This window comes from Harmonia axyridis, chromosome 2 (genome assembly GCF_914767665.1).
Source record: "Harmonia axyridis chromosome 2, icHarAxyr1.1, whole genome shotgun sequence".
NCBI classification, from domain to species: Eukaryota; Metazoa; Arthropoda; class Insecta; order Coleoptera; family Coccinellidae; genus Harmonia; species Harmonia axyridis.
The window spans coordinates 14,987,378-15,009,318 of NC_059502.1; the positions used below are offsets into that span (position 1 = coordinate 14,987,378).

A 21,941-nucleotide genomic window follows, 5' to 3' on the forward strand; every position below is an offset into this window, starting at 1 on the left:
ACCCCAAAAAACATTACAAAAAATATTTTCAAAATGTCTTTATTTACCCACAACCTTAAAATTAGATATAGAATAAACATTTCAAGCTCCGTGCAAAATTTTGTGTGGATAGCTCAACCAAAACAAAAGAAATGAAAAAAACCTGCTAATTCAAAAACTTATCCGACCGAATTGAAATTTTGGGTGTAGGTATGTAAAGAAAATAAATTTTAAGCTCCGTGCAAAATTTCTAGTTGTTGACATCATCAGAAATATCGAAATTTCAAAAATAATATTGCAAAAGAAACACCCAACATTTCCGGGTTAACCGATTCGAACAGGTTGAGAAATTAGGTGTATTCAGTGTGTGTCAAAAATGTGTACCGAGCTTTCTTGGAAAATAAGGAGAGTTTGATGAATAGAATTATGACACAAAATGCATATTAAGGGAGATATATCCTTCCAAAGTTGATAAAATTAAAAATTTTCTCCGCATAACTTCTAAACGGTGAATGCAGCCTGATTGAAATTTCGTGCATAAATGTATGTTGTTGAATTACATTTTTTTATCATATTACACTTCTACATTTCTGATTTTGTTAATAAAGTGTGTTTTTAAAGGGTGAGTCATAATTTTTTTGGGTTTTCTTTCGTTTTATTCGATTTGTTAAAAACATAGAAGCATGAATGTAATTTTATAATTATTTTTTATAATTCAGGAAGTTCCAATCAATCCTATTATTTTTCAGGTTGAGTCATCAGATGAAAATGTAAATTCTATAATCTACATTTTCACCATTCAATAGTTCGAGATTGTTCAACGGATACAGGGTGATTCACCGCGATGGCCTATAAGGAGTTTATGAAAAACTGAACATAATTTTGTGTTGAAAATTTGCATGATAGGCTTTGAGACAATGATCTTTCTCCCTAAAATATTTTCAGATCTATACAACTTCCGTTTATACCAGAAACATATATACTTCCTTATTTCAAAAGGAATCCAAGTTTATGATTGGATCGTTAGATAGCTTTTTTGATGACAATTTCAGCAATATGTCATACCTACTATTTTTGTACGCATAATCTACTGAAATAATAAGCAATATAGGTTCTAATTTGAAAAATTTGAGTTTTGATGAATTCGAGTTGTCCAAGAAGTTCATGATCTTCTTATAGACACACTTTTCATTTTCAATCCAAACTGCAAACATGGAAAAATGGAAAGGGTTTTTTCGAAAAATTTTTTTTTTCGTACAATTTTTTTCATAAGAATCCCATTAACTCATGAACCGTTGAGTATTTACACAAGGTTTGACATATTGCTGAAATTGTCATCAAAAAAGCTATCTAATGATACAATAACACTGAGTGTGCTATTTGAAATAAGTAAGTAGTAAGCATGTTTCCGGTATAACTTGAAGTTGTAGAGATCTGAAAATATTTTAGGGAGAAAGAACATTTTCCCAAACCCCAACATGCAAATTTTCAGCACAAAATTATGGTTAGTTCCCCATAAACGTCATAATCGCTGTGAATCAGTCCTAGATAAAATCAAGAGAACAATTGAAAAATTCAGTAATACCTTGTCACGAATTTGTGCAAGAAGGTTAAGATTTCGTATTTTAACCATGAATATGAATAAAATTAACGTAATTTAATGATTATTATTTTTGTTATTCTCAAAGCTCCAATCAATCCCCTTATTTTTCAGATTGGGTCATCAGATGGAAATGTAAATTCTATAATAATTTTAAATTTTCATCTTTCAATACTTCGAATTTGTTTAACGTTCATTTTGATGCGAATATTATCTGGAAAAAAAACCTGCAGCATTTAATTCATAAATACTTACAGGAACTACAACTGATTGACAATTCTTGCTTCTTTTATGTCCAAATTTTAAGACTCCTCCAAGCAAGCAACCGATGAGCTCTACGTCGAATCAAAGACGCTTCGAACTGACAACTCCTCATTTCCAACTAATTGCAGGAACGAACATCCTCATTCCTTGCAAGTTCATATGGAGATACGTGATTATGTTTGAAGTAAACTATGTGTTTGTTGATAGAATACGCTAGTGACTGCCGCTATATCAACCACAAAGGCGCATCAACATCTTTTCAGAGAAAACCAATAAAATGAGCATAGATTAAATAGAGACACGGCTGAAATAACATAATGACTGTCACATCAATCTGAAGCCGCCGCTCAGTGTCTTCCAGAAAGGGGAGGGCACGGGAACAAGATCGGAATGTGTTTAGGGAAATAAGAAACAGAGAATGAGCGTGAGACTGATTGGAAAAACAAGCGATTTTCATTATTTTAGATACCTACCTAATGTTTTGTTCGTCTATCTGACCGGTACTTTTGGTGTTAGATATGTTCATACGATATTTTTGTGAACTTTTTGCAAGGGATCAGCGGGATATATTCTGCCCAAATAAACCATTGGTGAAGAATTCCAGATAAAAATCAATTCTGTCTTTTCGGACGCCGAAAGGAATGTGCCCAAGAGTTGAAATTTTCACGATAGGTCTAGGTTGCAAATACATATTAGACGTTTATGGAAAACTGATCATAAATTTGTGCTGAAAATTTGCATGTTGGGGTTTGAGACAATGATCTTTCTTCCTGAAATATTTTCAGATCTCTATAACTTCCGGTTGATCCGGAAGCAGACCACCACTTCCTTCTCTCAAATGGCACACCTAGTATATTATTGCATCATTAGATAGCATTTTTGATGAAAATTTCAGCAATATGTCATACCTTGGGTTAATGAGTTAATGGCATTCTTATGAAAAAAATGGTGGCGACGGGGACTCACATTTTTTTGAATATTTCTGCAGAAAAAGTTTTTTCGAAAACCCTTCATTATTTTTGATTTTGCAAATGAGTTTAGTATCATAAGACTGTTTGCAGTTTGGATCAAAAATGTACTGGGAGTTTATAAGAACATCATGAACTTGGACAAGTCAAATTCATCAAAATTCTAGATTTTCAAATTAGAACTTATATTTTTTATTATTTCAGTCGATTTTACGTACAAAAATAGTGGTGGTTAAGGTTGTAGACTACTTTGCGCTGAAACTGCAATTCCGCTAGATGGAGCTACCCGAAAATTTTTGGTAAATTTGTACCTGGCACACCCATTCAAGTTGAAGAACCGCCTGTTTGGTATTTATTGCCCCTAATAAAATCTCAACTCTCGATGAAGCCCAGCAAAGAGTAAATTTGTGTTTCTGTAAACTTTAGAAATTCAGTTCAGTTAAGATACAGTGGCGTATCCTAGGGGGGGGGGAGATAAGGGGGATATATACCCCCCAGAAGGAATATCCATTATATGTAACAACCTTATATATCACAATCTTATTATGAGTAAGCAAAATTCTTTGGAAAACTTCTTCAAAAGAAGGAAAATTTGTTATATTTGTTTAGTTATATATTACTAAATAAGATAATTACTGTAAATATTGTGAATACAGAAATGACAATGAACCACTGTCATGGACGTATATCGAATATGGATAATAGAAAAAAATATATGATTATCTCTGAGTGTATGATTTCACAGAGAAAATCATAAATAGTGCATATTGAGATTTCTAGAATGAAAAATTCGAGAAGCTTTTGAGTTCTCATTTTATGCGCCTTTGGAGACCACAAAAGTGGGTATAGGAATATAAGACATGTGATTTATTAGGTTATTGTTGTCGGTTTGTTTATCTAGATGAGAATTTCTAATATTCTACTGAAATTCAAAATGATTATTTGACATTTGACACGTAAAAAAATGAGTGAAGGCAATAAGAAAAGGAATACTTGGGGTTCTTACAGATATATTCAGCTCATCTAAGTTCAATATTTAATAATTTTTTCAAATCGGATAAAAAAGGTTATTGTCAAATAAAAGTCACTTTTGATAGTTATTTGTTTTATTAGGCGGCAAAGCAGTAAATTGACTACCTCAGCTGAATTCCTCTTATTTTCATCTCTATTTCTTGTATGGATGAATCCCCTGAAATTCTGTCCCGTAGGTTCTGAAGGAAAATTATTTTCTTCTCCTCTATTTCAATTTCAGCCATGTGAAGCTGAATTAGGGCGCTTCGCCATAATTGAGGTACGAAATTAATATAACAAATATCACAAATAAATAATAAATGCACTGTTATTCACACGTTTTACGAATAGCTTATAGCTTCAAGTTGAACTGCCACAGGTAAACTAATATTTTTTCTATCATCCATTCGAATATATAGGTACTCAGCATATAGAAAATATACTAATTAGACAGTTCCTTTCCATAAATGAAATGAGTTATGCCTTCAAAATTGAATTATCTACAAATATCTTTTCTTATATATTCTAAGAAATGACTATTCATAAGGTTTTAACTTGATTTATAGATTCATTTAAATTGAAAATATAGATAGTGAGAAAGGGCTGCATCCATTCGAATATATAGGTAGGTACTCAGCATATAGAAAATATACTAATTAGACAGCTCCTTTTCATAAATGGAATAAGTTATGCCTTCAAAATTGAATTATCTACAAATATCTTTTCTTATATATTCTAAGAAATGACGTTTCATAAGGTTTTAGTTTGATTTATAGATAGTGAGAAAGGGCTGCATATCATAAAACTATTTTCATAACCTCATAAATCCATCTAGTTGTCATAAAAATTCTCAATATTTTTCACAATTCTTTGCTTTAAATTCAAATTTGGAATAACGATTTAACGTTCAACTCTTCGAGTTGAAAGAGATGTATATTGTTCTCTTTCTCTAGGGCAATAAATCAAGAGAGTTGAGTTAACGAAAAAGATTATTTCAAAAAAATATTGCAATTTCTTAAACTTTTATGACATGAAATTTTCAAGGAGATATGTATACAAGAATGGCTTCACGAAGCAAAAAATTTTTACTATAAATTTTTTCAAGTTAATATTAATGAAGGAAGTACGAGAAAAATTTCTTAATCAAGAATTGCCTATTTTCAGGGTTGAATTGAAATGGTAAATATTGTAGATAGAGTTTCGGGAATAGGGAGTTTTTCAAAAGAAATTTTTTTTTTTTGAGAATTTTTTTTCAGATTTCTCAAATATTAATAATTTTCCATATTTCGGCAAAAATCCAGATACCTTTTTTTCATCTTAATTTCTTTATGACTTTAGAAATTTTCTTTATGATACTAAGCGCTCAAAATGTACTTTTCCAGACATCATTACGAATAAAATCAGCTAGCATATATATTTTAGGAACAGTATCGTTTCTAATTCTAACAATGATTTCATAACAAGTTTTCTACCTTTCCCTATTCTTCAGTGCAATATTGTCATAAACTAGTAATGTACACAATTTTAGCCAATCAGAGAAACCCTACCCTCGTAAATCATAAAAGTGTCATTCATCTCGAGCCATAAAATACAGTCCAAGATTCTATTGGCGTTCATGTTGCAAAAAGGCGTAAACCTTTGGGAGGCGTTCCAAAAAGCATAATTCCATATGAAAATCATCTACAATTAGAGCAAATCAAGCAATTTTAAAAAAATTTTTGCACCAATTCAAAACACATAATATCACTGAACATTTGTGGATGAGTTACTTGAAATGAGAAGTCTCTCTGAAGCTGAATAGTCATTTAAAGAAAGTGTTCAATTTCAAAGTTCGATTTGCGGAATACTATCGATTTTTTTTTGGAAATCGAAACGGGATCTTCAAGTTCACTATATCACGTCATTGTTCACTCAAAAAATGAAATGAATCCGACCTGTACTTTGGAATTGGAATGCACTGAAATTAGCACTGAAATAGCAGTGGTATGAACAAGGTATTGAACACCCTTAAGCAAACCCTATACCTGAAATAAATACTTTAAAAGTTAAGTGTTAGTCTTGTGCTTTTATTATCCTATGAAGAATTTCGAATTTATAACGAAATAGTGAAACTAATGTTCATGCGATATTTTGTATCATCAAATTTCAATAACTCAGGATTTATCCATCATTTTTATTGAGATTTTGTTTGTATATAATTTCATCAATAAAATAAAATACGATAACTTTATTTTTCTTATACACTACTGTCTTTTTCGAGAAAAAATTTTGTTTTGTTTGAGTGTCTGACTGATGTTCTTTTTGAAATGTTCATTTAAATGCCATTGAAAGTACAAAAATTGACGTAATGTATTAATATTACGTCAATTTTTGTACTTTCATTTATTACAAAAGAAAAATTTGGAAAATTAATTTTTGTACATTTTCATGGATAGTGTTTACTTTGTACTCGATTATCTCGAAAATAGCTCTATGAAAACAAATTCAGGAGGCCTGTTTTTAGTGAAGCAATGTCGATTTCAGGAATTAAATAATTCTCTCGATGAAAAGACAGTGGTATAGATTTTCAATAGGAAAAGGATCATCGCACCTAATTTGAAATGTTACATTATATACACCTCAATACCTTAAAATTAAAACAATGAATGTAAAAATACTAGAGTAATAAATTAAAAACTGATTTCTTTTTCATGAAAAAGTTCTATCCAATGTCAAAGTTATTGCACTAAAATCTGGACCACTCTGTATATTGAAGTGTCGACTTGTTAATTCAAAATGTTTATGATGGCAACACCGTGTTTTATTTTTTGACAATTCTTATGTCATTTGTGTTCAATAGATTATGCCATTCACATTAAATTATGGAAAGACTTACGGTTCAACAACGTGTAGAAATTGTTGAATTGTTTTATCAAAATCAGGGCTCATTCGTGAATGCTGGTAGAAATTTAAGAAGAATTCACGAATGACATTATGAACTTAATCAATTCACTATTCGTCTTATTGAAGACAAATTTGAAAACGATAGAAGAGTATCAATACCGAGTGCTGAATCGTAATTGCAATTGTACATTCAAATATGTCTACAATACGAGATTAGTGAGTCGATTAACTGAAAAATGCCGTTCATGAATTCTTCTTGGCATTCTCTCAGTATAGATATTCACAAATGAGCACTGAATTTGATTGAAATCAACAATTTCGAACCGTTGTTGTAGCGTGTATCCTTCCATGATAAAATGGCATAACCTACTGAGCACAATTGACATCAAAAATGTCAAAAATTATATGCAGCGTTGCCATTATAACCATCTTCAACTCTATCATTCCTATTGGAAAACTCTTCAAAACACAGAATCATGGAATGGAAGAATAATATTATTTGCAATGGTGATATTCAAAAGAATATTTCTACATAAAGTTCTACAGTTACTCATTTGTGTAAAATATGCAACGTTTAATCTTCAACTATCGTTCAAAATGAAACAAAAGTAGTTCTATTACGAGAATATAAAATTTGATGCTTGTTTGAGTACATATTTTTCTATGCTTTCGGCATTCCCGACATGTTTTGATAGGGCAAGCAAGACTGCCATTATTTTTACCTTCGCATACGGACGCCTTCCCGGAACAAATCAAAACACATAATTTTTCCGTAATATCATTTAGCGAAGAATAAAATAACAAACGAATGAACCCCTAACGATGATACATCACATATTTATGAAGAATTTAATGGTATTTTAAGCCCATTTATTGCTCCTGGATGTTTATGGATTGTCAAAATTATTACATGGCTTACTGATGTTTAGTCAGCCTATCCCAGTCGACGCCGGGACGTTTTGGGCGTCTCTTACGGGAGTGGGGAATGTACAAAGTAGGCTTAGATGACTGTTGATGGTTTTTAGTCAAATTAATGGAATCAAGTGGGTTACATCGTGTTAATGTGAATATTTGATCAGGTTAAACACTGATTGGCTGAGGGTGTTGAATAGTGTGATGTAAAATGTTCGGTGTACCACAAACTGAACCTTGTTACTACTTGGAACACATTATGGAATATTCGACGAATACCATGTACAACCCTTTTTTATCTCAAGGCTTATTCAACCCGTATTTCCCGCAATTGTGGTTTCCCTTTCCAGTTAAGTTCCATCAGCCTAGGCCGGAAAAGCCACCGTATTCTTACATTGCCCTCATTGCAATGGCTATAAGCTCATCTCCGAAAAAACGATTGACCTTGAACGGAATATACAAGTACATAATGGACAATTTTCCTTATTACAGAGAGAATAAACAAGGGTGGCAGAATTCCATAAGGCATAATTTGAGTCTGAATGATTGTTTTGTTAAAGTACCTAGAGAAAAACAGTTGGGAGACCATGATACGCCAGGGGGTAAGGGGAGTTATTGGATGCTGGACCCTGGAGCTACGAATATGTTCGAGAAAGGAAATTATAGGCGGAGGAAAACGAAGAGACAGAGGTTGAAAGAGTGTACCGTTGCTTTATCAAAGGTGAGATTATTGGAGCTAAAAATTTAGGTACTTTCATTGAAAAATTGGTATTTTACTCTATATTTTTATATTTCTAGTTTTCTTTTATTATTATTCTTTATTTGGAGTGAACATGTTCAATGTGATCCATGTAAATGAATAGTCAAAATTACTATTTGTATGATTAAACCTTTGTTGATCGAAGACGGGATGAGTCTATGAGAATGGAATAATTCTTCCAAATTAGTCTATGTCATCACATTATATTATTTTCACTTGTTATCATATATAGGGGTTTTCCAATAGGAAGAATACGATTTAAAATGGTTATAACGGCAACAATGTATATTATTTTTTGACATTTCTTACGTCATTTGTGTTCAGTAGGTTGAGTCATTTAATCCTGGAGAAATGCACGGTTCAACCACGTTGAAAAATTGTATCAAAATCAGTTCTCATTTGCTAATAGGTATTGACAGAAATTCAAGAATTCATGAACGACACCATGCAATCGCAGTCTAGACAAATTTAATGATACTATTTATGATAATGATACCAATATCAAACAGGTACTGAGCTGTACTTGGTACCACACTCGAATTCGTCTATAATACGACGAATAGTGGGTCGCTAAACTAGATAAAGTTTTTTCTTAAAAATTCAACCGTATTCGTCAATAGTATCCCCTTTAAGAGTGAAACATGCGTCCGACGCTCTTTAAACTTTTCTGTAGAAAAGAAGTGAAAAAAATCACCTTGACAATATTTACCCCAATAGATGGATAGGTCGAGGGGGACCCGTTTCATGGCCTCCTCGATTTCCAGATCTGAAACTACTTGATTTTTTCTTATATAGAAAATTGAAATAAAAAGCTAATGCTGAACATATCAGTCAATAGATGAATGAAATAATGACATGTTGCGAATTATACATACACTGTGTCCGTAAAGTATGGAACAAATTCATTTTTAGCTGAACAGACCATTTTGAGAAATAATCCTGAAACACGTCGATTTTTCATTTTAATTTACCGTATTTTAAAATAATAATCCAATATACAGGGTGAATTACTTTCGAGTAATGACGTCACCGTCAATTTTTTTAAATGGAACACCCCCATTTTGTCTCAATTTTTCGATTACTCTAGCTGAGCTGATTCCAAAAATGTATCACATGCTGATTCCAATTGGTACAGGGTGGACAAGAATACAATAGTATTGTGTGTGCTCTTAAAGTAACGCGTAACATTCTTCATTAGTTAAATTAACAATATTATCAAAAATACTTATTGTCTAGCGGCAATTGGTTTGAATGTCACACCCTGTGGTTCGTTACATTTTTAGATCAATAAAAATGTATTAAAATAAGAAAAAATTTCTTTCATATTCTGTCTGCTAGACCACAAGTACCAAACATGTTTGGAAACAGCTCATTTCCATTAATCTAAAAATGTAACAAACTACAGGGTGTTACATTCATACCAATTGCCGCTAGACAATAAGTATTTTTGATAATATTGTTAATTTAACTAATAAAGAATGTTACGCGTTACTTTATGAGCACACACAAAACTATTTTTTTTGTCCCTTTACCTATTGGAATCAACATGTGATACATTTTTGGAATCAGCTAAGCTAGAGTAATGGGAAAATTGAGACAATTGTTCCATTAAAAAAAATGACGGTGACGTCATTACTCGAAAGTAATTCACCATGTATTTTAGATTATTATTTTGAAATACGTTGAATTAAAATCAAAAATTGACATGTTTCAGGATTATTCTTAAAATGGTCTGTTCAGCTAAAAATTAATTTGTTCCATTTTTAAGGACAGTGTAATATAATGGCGATATGTTTCGGAAGGCTATATCCAATCTGAAGTTTTTCAATTCTCATAACTCTTCAAATAACTTTTTCTGAATATCAAGTTTTTCGAATAGTGACCATTTTCAAAAAATCATAAAAAAATAATGCTACATGTGACAACTTCGAGTGATATACCGCTATTGAAGCTGAATTAATGCTCTTTTTTGAAATCACAACAACAATTATTTAAAATTCGGAATACAAAGTTATATTTTGTATAATGTTAGAAGTCAAGACGGTACGGAAAGTATAAAGATTGTGGAGATAAAAATATTAAAATTTTATATAAAAGTGTACAAGAACCATCCACTCATTAAATGAGGAAAATTAGTTCGGTCCTGGAATATTCAAATAATTATTTCTTTAACTCGACCTCAGCATGTGTCAATAATAACCGAAGTTTCAATAAATTCCGCCGATTAGTTTGGTTCTGATCATGGCTTAATTTTTTCCATAAATATGAATACTCACCATGTATATTCTTGAGGAAAGACTGACATTAATTTTTAATAGCAAATCCGTAATGTCCTAGTCCTTCTCTACCTCTGTACAGTTACTCCCTGAATACCCTATATTTTAAATAGAGAAAAGTGAAGACGAAAGATTTTCCAAAATGCATCTTTCAATAATTTACTTTCTTTGAAAGCAATTGCACAGTTTATAAAAAAACGTGTCGATTAATTGATGGGTTAATTCATCAACGACGTATGCTAATCCATATAAATGAAACACCTGTTGATACACAAACGAATTCCTTTGAAACCTCTGCGTTGGAGCAGATTAGCCAAATACCTGACAGAAAGCAAAACAGTGAAATATTTGATCTCCGTTAACAGGTGCGAAGGCCTCTTTGTAATTTCACACATATTAATTCCTTGATACCCAACTTGTTTGGTCGGATCTTTTGAGTGCTACTGTTTCTAATTGGGCGTTTTATTTCAAAATAAACATTTGCTTTTTACTATGTGAGGGCCTATTATTCATTAATTATCCTTTCACGTGATACTGTTTGAAATAGATGTAATTTTATGTTTTCGGAAAGTCCTTTAAGCTGCAGTAAAAGTTAAATTACGGACTGTTTACTCTAGTTAGTCTGAAGCACGGAAAGCTCTACAATGTGAATAAAATTCAGACCACCAAAGTAGGCGTTGTCAGTTGTTAGATTTGATGCCCCAAGGATTTATTTTAAGAAGAGGACTTTTGATTTTAACCTTTAATTGATTCATTATAATCGAAATTTATGAAATATGGAAATACCCTATGTTTCCCATATTGAAGTAGAAGTATAGTAGTTTATGTATAAAAATTCGTCTTTGCTTTTGAAAAAGGTTCAACCACGACAATCTTTTCTTCATAGAGTTAAATTTCTTTCAGATATCTAATAACACTCAACAAGCCATTGCTCTTCTTAAACAGTATTTTTCCCATCAATACACGAAACTGGTTTTTATCCATATTTCAAAAACCGACAAATGTACCTTCACTTGATCATCAATATCTCTGACACGTATCTTTACTAAAATGGAACGATACACATTTCAACAGAGCACTGAAATTGTCAAAATTCCCTAATAAATGGTGCACTTTTTGCAGTAACAGTTCGCAAAACTGAAGAACTATTGGGTCGTTGTAAGGCACTTTCTCGGTCGGCAATAGTGAAAGTTGTGGAAACATTTGAGCTGGTGACACAAGTTAGTGCTGTGCAGAACCAAAAACATCCAGAAAAACTGATTGTTTGGTGCGCTTTATGGGCTGGTGGAATCATCCGTACTTCTTCAAGAACGATGATGGCCAGAACGTTACAGTCAATGGTGATTGGTATAGAGCCATGATTACTAACTTTTTTATTCCTGAATTGAACAACCATGATGTCCAGGAGCGTGGTTCCAACCAGATGGCGAAACATGTCACACAGCTCGTGCCACAATCGATTAATTGAAAGACACGTTTGGTGACCGCCTAATTTAACGTTTTGGACCTGTGAATTGGCCTTCAAGATCTTGTGATTTAACACTGCTAGACTACTTTCTGTGGGGCTATGTAAAGTCATTGGTCTATGCGGATAAGCCACAAACCCTTGACCATTTGGAAGACAACATTCGCCGTGTTATTGCCGATATACGGCCACAAATGTTGGAAAAAGTCATCGAAAATTGGACTTCCAGATTGGATTACATCGGAGCCAGCCGTGGCGGTGATATGCCAGAAATCATATTTAAAATGTAATTCCACAAGATTATCTTGCGGATAAATAAAATTCATGTCAATCGAATAATCCATCTTTGTTTTATTGCAATTTAAAGTTCTATAGCTCTAAAAAAACCACCCTTTACAAGTATTAATTTTTTCGGGAGAGACAATTGGCACAAAAGATACATTTTTTATGTAGCTTAGGCGGATTTCTCTTTTGGAACATGCCTAAGAAAAATTTTGCTCAAAAAATTTAATAATAATTATAATCATAATAACAGTAATCAATGAATAATTTTTTATGTTACCTATACTTCTGAATAAACTTTCTTTCTTCCTATCCAGAAATTATGTTCTAGGGTTCGATGATTTAAAAAATCCTGCTTGAAGAGTCCTAGTTAACACTTTGAGCTTTACAAGTATATTCTCAAAATTATCATCATAATTGAATTACACATATGCCTCGAAAGATATATGGCTCAGTTTTTTTTCCAACATTTGAAACATATTCCATGTTTCATTCGATTTTTGGATTTTACTCTTCTAGATTACTCTTCTTATGTAGCTCTGCAAACCAAAAGGTAAACCGTAAAATTTCCAACATATTCAAAGTATTACACCCAATCACTTGAATTGTGGATTCGCACATGTCGTTCGAGTGAGAACAGTCGTCTGCTTGTGCTCTTCATTTGTTTTTATTTTCTAAGATATCCTCAAAATAGTAATAGTAATTCATTGATATTTGTGAGGTCGAATTTAAGAGTGTTTTTTTGGTGAAATATTTGTAATCATTTTGGTTCAAATGGCTAAACCAGCTGCAAATATTAAAGAGTTGAACGTTCGCATTGACAAATTGTCAGAAGAATTCAAAAAGGGAATTGATGGTTTCAAGGATGAATTTTTGAAATCACAATCTACTGCTATAACGTTCACTAACACGGATGTGAGTCCCTTGGATCTCCTGAAGAAATTTGAAAATAGGATCAATGATGCTATTAATGAGATCAAGGTTGACATAGATTCACTCAAAAATAATGTCAACACGGTGAAGAAAAAGCAACATAATTTGGAGATGAAACATAATATAAATTTACTACTTGTACATGGAATTTCTGAATCGGAAAAGGATTTAGTTGAAAGTGTGGTTAAAATTTGTAATAATAAAATTGAGGTACAGGTGAAAAAGGACGATTTAAATCAGTGTTATCGAGTAGGGAAGAAAAAACTAGATTCTGATAAGCCTAGACCGGTTGCAGTACAGTTTCTTAGAAGATGGAATCGCGATGCTGTATTTGTAAACAAACGTAAACTCAAAGGAACTAAATTACTTGTAACTGAATTCTTGTCGTTGGAAAATTTGATTTTGTTCAAACAGGCTAGAAAAATATATGGAAAATCTGTTTGGACACATAATGGTATAGTTTATCGTGATGTGAAAGGTCAAAAGACGGTTATAAACTGTGAACAGGAACTGAAAAACGTTTCGGTTTTGTTGAGTTAACTCTTTTCATTTCCATTGTTGTTAATAATTCATTAAAGGGGGAATATTGGAATTACTAATTTATAAATTTAATTTTTGATTATTATTTGTATTGTTTGAGGATCATGATTGGCAAACGTAAGTTGAACCATTTCTCAAATTTTGAATATATTTAATGATCAAGTGTGAATTTTGTTGAGCACTATGACTGCTAATAGATTTGTGCATAAGTCGGTGATTTTTTGTATTTTACTTGCCTGCCCTTTGAGCCTCGCTGCCTCATTGGTTTATTTTTGTTTTGTTTTGGGTTAAAATATATATCTTATTTTTTTTCTTCTATTTTCATTATTGAAATAACGAGCACTCGTATATAGAGAATAGAAGCTCTATTTTTTCTCGCAGCATGTAGTTATTAATATATATATATATTTTTTTTTTTTTTCACTGCTCGCATTTTTTTCTTTTCTATATTTATTTGTTTACTTAACTATTTATCAATTTTATTATTTCTGAAGAAATGAAATTTGCACATCTAAATGCCAGATCTGTTTTAACTAGTTTAAGTGAGATATCAACGCTTATTTTGACTCATGACTTTGATGTTTTAACTTTGACTGAAACTTGGCTCTCTTCTGGCCTTAATAGTGATATTCTGCATATACCAGGTTATGTCTTCGTGAGGAAGGATAGAGAGGGAAGGGGAGGTGGAGTTGCGGCTTATATAAGGCAAACATTTAAACATCAAATAATTTCAATTGGACAGCAGGTGAGTGGAGATACTGAGTATCTAATTATAGAGTTAAAAGTTGGGTCTCGCAGGATAGTTATTGCTACCTTTTATCGTCCTCCTCATTTTAATTTGAGTAGTTTTGTGAATGACGTTGACATCATATTTGATAGTATTTCACCAGCTGCGGACGAGATATTGTGTCTCGGTGATATGAATGTTGATTTTTTGGGACCAGAAGGTCCTTTGACGACTTGCCTGGGTTCTTATGGCTTGAGGCAGTTTTTGAATGAACCAACAAGAATAACTCGGTCTACTTCAAGCTTAATTGATCCGATATTTTTCACTAGAGAGGATTTGGTCACTGAGGTTGGTACAGTGGATACATCTGATATTTCTGATCACCGGTTGGTTTACGTTAAATTGAATTTGAAATGTGTAAAAATGAAGCCTAAATTTATAAAATACCGTGACTTTCGTGGTTTTGATCTCATAGATTTTCGTAGAACTCTGGAAAATCTTCCTTGGCATCGTTTGATAGCTGAGGATGATATTGATAAGAAGATCGACATTTTTAATTGCTTAATTCTAGAAATTTTTGATAAACATGCACCACTTATTGAGAGAAGAGTTACTAAACCTCCGGCACCATGGCTGACATATAATCTCAAATTATTAATGAAGCAGAGAGACACAGCGCTTCAAAAGTTCAAAAGAACACGCTCGTCAGGTGATTGGGAACTATACAAACAAATTCGTAATTGCACAGTTTCTATGATTAGGATTGAGAAAAAAAAATATTTTGAATTGATAAGCGCTCAGCACAATCCCTCAAAATCTTGGAAAGCTTTACGTGATCTCAAAGTATGTTCATTGAATGTCACTAATTTACCAACATCTCTTTCTGATCCGAATGCTATAGGAAACCATTTTTCATCTCTTTCAAATGCTAATAATAATTATTGTGCTTCAAAGATTCAATTCTATAATGAACACTCACACTCCTCTAATACCTATAGCTTCTCTCTTACTACAGTTGAACAGATTGAAAGTATCTTGAATGGGATGCGAAGTAACGCCGTTGGAGTTGATGAAATTTCACTGCAGATGATTCAATATTGTGGACCATTTATTGTTAAATATATTGTTCATATCATAAATGTGTGCATTGAATCTTGCTATTTTCCTCATTTGTGGAAGGTTTCCCTGGGTAAACCCATTCCGAAGGTAAGGAACCCCTCGTCTTTTTCTGATCTAAGAATTATCAGTATACTGCCATTCTTATCGAAGATTTTTGAGAAAGTACTTCATAATCAAATGATACATCATCTGAGATCAAGCAATATATTACCAGACTCACAATGTGGTTTTAGAAAAAACTATAGCACTGCTACTGCACTTGCTGCTGTGACCGGTGATATCATGGAGGCCTATGATGAGGGGTTGTCCAGTATCCTCGTGCTGCTGGACTACTCAAAGGCTTTTGATACAATCAACCATGAATTGTTGATTGCTAAAATGAAATATTACGGCTTTGATCTTACGTCGTTGCAATTGATCAGATCTTACTTAAGTAACAGAACTCAGTATATATCCAGCAATAATACTTTGTCATCTCCGACTAAAATTCTTGCTGGTGTACCCCAAGGTTCAGTGCTTGGACCATTGTTATTTATAACTTATACTGCTGACATAATGAGATCTATAACCCATTGCAAATTACTAGCTTACGCAGATGACTTCCAACTATATTATCATTTTCCTAAAGAATCATATGAAGAGGCTTCTCGTGTAATCAACAATATTTTACATCTTGTGCAAGAACTATCTACCGTACATAATTTAGTCCTCAATCCAGATAAGTCAAAGGTAATGTGTTTTGCCAACAAATATACTGCTAGTTTCCTCAAATCAAATATGTGTATTGAATTGAATAATCATCGCTTGGAATTCACTGATGTCACTAAAAATTTGGGTTTAATAATGGATACTGATTTACGCTTTTCAGAACATCTAAAGACTTTACTCATGAGGGCATATTCAAACTTGAGACTTATATACCCCAACCGGCATATACTTGATATGAAGACCAAGAGAACTCTTTGTGAATCTCTTGTCTTATCCCAGTTCACATATTGTGATTTTATCTATGGGCCGTGTTTGACTAAGATTAATCGCGATAGAATACAAAGAGTGCAGAAGTCGTGTTTCAGGTTGATTCATGGTGTAAAGAAGTATGATCCTATTAGTTATAAAATCAGGGAGGATGAGAGTCTTTTTATGGAATCGAGGAGAAATTATCACCTGGGTACTTTCACTCATAAGCTTCTTTGTAATGCCGAGGCTCCACCTTTCCTCAGGAAGAGATTCGTTCGTCATAGTAACGTTCATTCGAGAGTTACAAGATTTCAGGATAAATTTGTAGTGCCGAGACATAAAACGGCTTTATTTCAGAGAAGTTTCATCTTTCAGTCAATAACATTTTACAACTCCCTACCGAATGAGTTCAAATTGTTGAATATCAATAAGTTCAAGTATAAAGTTAAAAAGTATTTGTTGTGTGAGCAATAATTGATGTATATTATTTCAAGGGTGTGTATGGTTGTAATCTTCATGCTGTGGATTTCGGGTGCTCATTGGGTATACATTTCATATTTTGTTTTATATGTAGGTATATATTGCTGACTTGTTAATTATTATGTACTTGTTGGATGCTAGCTCATTGCCGGTTTGGGGAGGGTTGAGTTTGAATAGCAGTCTGCTAGACTTCGCCTTCCGCTGCTAGGTGATGGGTTCATGTATTTCTCTATTTTCTTTTGTGAAATAAAGACGTCATTTATTTATTTATTTATTTATTTAATTATTGAGAAAACCCTAGGAATCATTTATAAAGAAGCCCCATAGGGGGTGCCAAATTCTAATAGGCTTAAATCACAATTGCTCGCTCTGCAGACTGAAAGAGTGTAATTATAATCGTGCCATTCATATAATAACCTTAATGAATGCAGACTTTTTGAGAAAACGCCATTGTCTCCTTATTACTTACATAAAAGCCCAAGCTTATATAAACTTACCTGTTTCGTTTTTCGAGTGCACACATTTGACAATCTTTGAAAGGAAAGCGAAAACCGTTTTCGTTCTCCCGAGAGAAGGTAATCCGTTTTATATTTGCACCTCATTATGATCCGAAAGAAGTAGGAATTCGTTCTTTATGGTGCTCACAAAGGCGCTCTTTCCGCAATATGCCCCAATAAGAATGAAATGAAAGTTTGATAACAAGGTTTTATTCCTATAAATCCTCCTGAGACGGCCTTGTTCTCGCAGTCACACGAAAATTCTCATAAAAGCTGAATACACAATAAAAATATTGAAAGGAAAAATCGATTTAAGCTTCAATTTGTAGGTATTCAGATCTCTCCTTTGTCAACAATTATTTCGGACGGCTTTTATGGGGCCAATCTTTGGTTTTTCTTTCACATTTCTTTCAACTATAAGGAATTTTAAATAATAATTTCTCTTTGATGTAGTTCTGATACAGCTATTCATAAATATAAATCAGTGAAGTTAGTTTAGAAGTTGTAATGCAAATTATATCAAAAACATTATGTTTCTGAGATTTTATTAACTGAACTATAATAAATAATAAAATATATGAGAGATGATATACTTAATATCAATAAAACTAATTTCTCTATTTCAGTATCTTACTGAGTTCATTGCAGTACTAAAAACTGTGATGTAATGAACACATTACAAAATTGTTTTCAGTTATATTTTTTGTTCTGTGGTTGTCTGCACTGACTTCCGATCCTATCAAATTTCAACACGTCAATTGTCAATATAATATAATTTGGATATAGTGAAATGATAGTATTCGCAATTTCTTTTAATTCTGGTGGTGTTGAATCGATTTCGTTAGACATGATTCAAGAATTTAATGCGTTATTGTAAATTATTTCAAAATTCGAAACGTAATTCAAATTCAAATTCCGTAATGTGTCAATTTTCGTTAGAGTCGCATCAACTGCCAAGATACAATACAAAAGTCACTAGGATATTTAATCTGAATTCTTCATTGAATTTCGACAATATTTCACAAAACTTGACTGAAATAGAGAAAATATCGTCTAATACTCGTTGCAGAAAGCAATTCCAACACTCATGCGTCTGAAAACTCGCTCCTTCGTCGCTCTTGTTTTAGAATATACAATTATGTTTGTTTGTCCTTTAAGCATTACGGCATAATCAATCACAACATCGTGAAACTTTGAAAAGTTTTTTAGAACACTCTAGTAAAAGATTCTATCATAGTACAAAGTCAGAATAACCACTAATTGAATATTTATTCAAAGAAATCTGAAACTGGTCAATTAATCATTCAATTACGTTTGGTGTTTTCGATTGAACTAGCCAACATATGAAAACGTTGATTAAATCTTATAATAAAATTTCTATTCAATCCTAGGTTTGTTTACACAGAATATGTATACTTCACCATGGGGTGTGCCTCTAAACTTCGTCTTTAGTAATAAAAAATCAGCCCTCCAAAGTATTTATGTTCGGTCTTGTAACACTATCATCTTTCGAGAAATTCTAATTTACGCACGTCTTATGTGTAACATTTATTCGTGAAAGTTGAGATTTCGATGGAAATATCCTAAGCGAATTAGCCATTCCAAAAAAGATAAGGGGATCTCAGAATCCCTTTGAGCTAGAAAAAATTGAATGGCATATTTTCGGGCTTGATTTTCGAGAGAATCAATTTGTTGGAAACCGCAACCTTCTAGATTCAACTGGTTTCAAGCGATAAGAAAAAATTGGAAAATGACAAAAAATGAAAAGTTCTGATAACTTCTTCATTACTGCTAATAACTTAAAAACAAAAAAACATTTTACAGACTTTTTTCCACTAGAATCCATTGATGTAATCATTTGTTTTTCATTGCAAATAGTTTTGAAGTTATAACACAAACTTGTACTTTTGAAATGAAAACTATATAAATTTCTATAACACATAAAATCGCTTTTTTTCCCTTTTAAGGAATATATAACATGATATATAAATTTGTCATGAAACTATAATAATCATCAGAAGTTTTAGTTTTACACTGCAAATCAAGTACCTATCTATGGTAGCTAATAACTATGGACAAAATTCTGGTTGTCATATCAACTGATATTTTCGTTAGCACTAAAATTCACATGAAAAAAAATTATTTCAAATTCTTGTAACTTCTGAAAGAAAACGAATCAGATCTATGTTCATAAGAAAAAAAAGGTCACAATTATCATCTGTCTGAGTTTTCTCATAGAGCTCAAGAACACCCTGATATGAATTATATTTGATGAATTTTGTGTTAATATTAATGTCAGAATCATTCCTCATCCTCTGAAATCCTACTAAAGATGGCACCAGATGTACTGTTCATTAACTAACTATATGATTATTTATTTTCAGGGAGATGCGATCCCGGTGGTGTCAGAAACGGTAGAAACAAATGAAGGACAACTCAGTGAATCATCGAAGACGAGCCGAAATTCTAGTCTATTTACTATTGAGAATTTAATTAAAACTAACGACCAGAGCAATAAAATTGGTTGAACAAATAGTTAACTTCAAACACTCTTTGATGTGAATCCGTTTTTGTGATTTAAATTATTTGTATTAGTTTGAAACATTTCTCAACAAATAGGTTCGTTTATCTTGTAATTTTATGGAACTCTGAGCTACACCCTGTGGATATTTGAAAATATACATGTGTATTTGAAGTTTTGAGTGATGTTATTGAGAAAACGAAAATAACGGATTTTCTGGTGATTATTTATTATATCTAAGGAATATAGAGTTACGTTGGAAAATTCGGATAATTGGATAATTCCCAGTATATTTTCATTATACAGAAATTCTATCTTTTGAATGTACATATCTCTATTTCTTGAATTTTATTGTTGAAAATGGTTTCAAAATATTAGAGTAGTGTTAGCCTACTTTTGTCAATCAATAAACATGCTTCTTATTATGTACCTTTTATGAGCATTATTTGTAATTATGTTCATTGATAGCAAAATCATTATGATTCTTAGCAGAAAGAAATTGAATCCATTTGCACGCTATTGTGTGGTGGAGTAGATAGTTCATTATTGCAAAATCAAAGTACAAAACTATAATTAATCATGATACCCTGGACTACTTTTCATCATCGTATCTATATGATCAATTATTGTTTCATTGAATGGACTCTTTAATCTTTCAGCAGGTTTTCTTGTTTTTTCCGTCTTTTGCAGATAAAATATTGATTGAACTGCATCTGACTTGAGCTTTTTATTAGTTGCCATAATGTAATATATTCTCTCACTATTTAACTTTACAAAACGTTGAAGAATTGATCGATAACATCACAGAAATCGATTATCTAAAATATCAATGATATATTCTTTTCCTACTACCTGATATGTTACAAAAGTTATGTTGAGTAACTGCAATCTTGCATGAAATACATATTCAGTCTTTTTTAAGTACCTAAGTAGATACTTAAAGTAACTTCAGATGAACTTACCCCTATAGATATATAAAATGAAGATACTGTGAAGCAAAAAATTGTTACTCATCTAATAAACAGTGATAATATAACAACTTTCCATGAATATTGAATTAAATGGATTTTCATCAAGCAAAAATGCTGAGTCCATGAAATATTTGAGATAATAATTGAAGAATAATAAAGGCTCATTGGCCAGCCATTAACTGTGCTGTGACGTCATCTGACTGTGCTAAGATTCCTCCACTTCCTCTCTCTTTCAATTTTTATAAATATAAGTGTTAGAAATTTGAATTTTTTTCTATCAATAATGATTTCTTTCTTTAAATGATTATGGAAAGAATTGAATTCTTTATGACATTCATGAATAAATTATTGAATCAATGAAATGTTGAAATCACCTACAAGGTATAAAATAGGGCTATTGTATGTAGTTATGTCAACTAGTTACCCTTTGATTGAATACAGTTGCTACAATAAACCAATTGGATATATTAGTGAGAAATGGAATATTCAACATGCAAAAATGCAATCCATATCTACTTGTCATTTGGTTGATTTCCACAAAAAGTTCTGAATGAAAATATGGTCTAACATCAATTATTCTGTCACTTTAATTTCCAAGTTTCACATTTGACATGGTGAGGAAATGGGAAAATGCTTTGGTGTGTAGTTAGACGTAAATCGATTATTAGATTCGGCTGGCGATAATCGAATCTCCTGCATAAATTTACCTTAATGCCATATGAAAATTGGAAATGAATATCACAAAAATCAGGAATAATTGGATTGGATCGAATGTAATCAAGGCATTTCACATTTC

General features: G+C 32.1%; 1 protein-coding gene across 1 annotated transcript; it reads left to right on the plus strand.

Moving 5' to 3' along the window:
- Positions 1-7,645: 7,645 nt before the first annotated feature.
- Positions 7,646-21,684, plus strand: LOC123673636 (fork head domain-containing protein FD2-like). Its single transcript, XM_045608222.1, has 2 exons — positions 7,646-8,338; positions 20,038-21,684. Exons 1-2 carry the CDS (start codon positions 7,829-7,831, stop codon positions 20,179-20,181), a joined length of 654 nt encoding a protein of 217 aa, XP_045464178.1. The 5' UTR covers positions 7,646-7,828; the 3' UTR covers positions 20,182-21,684.
- The last annotated feature ends 257 nt before the right edge of the window (positions 21,685-21,941 follow it).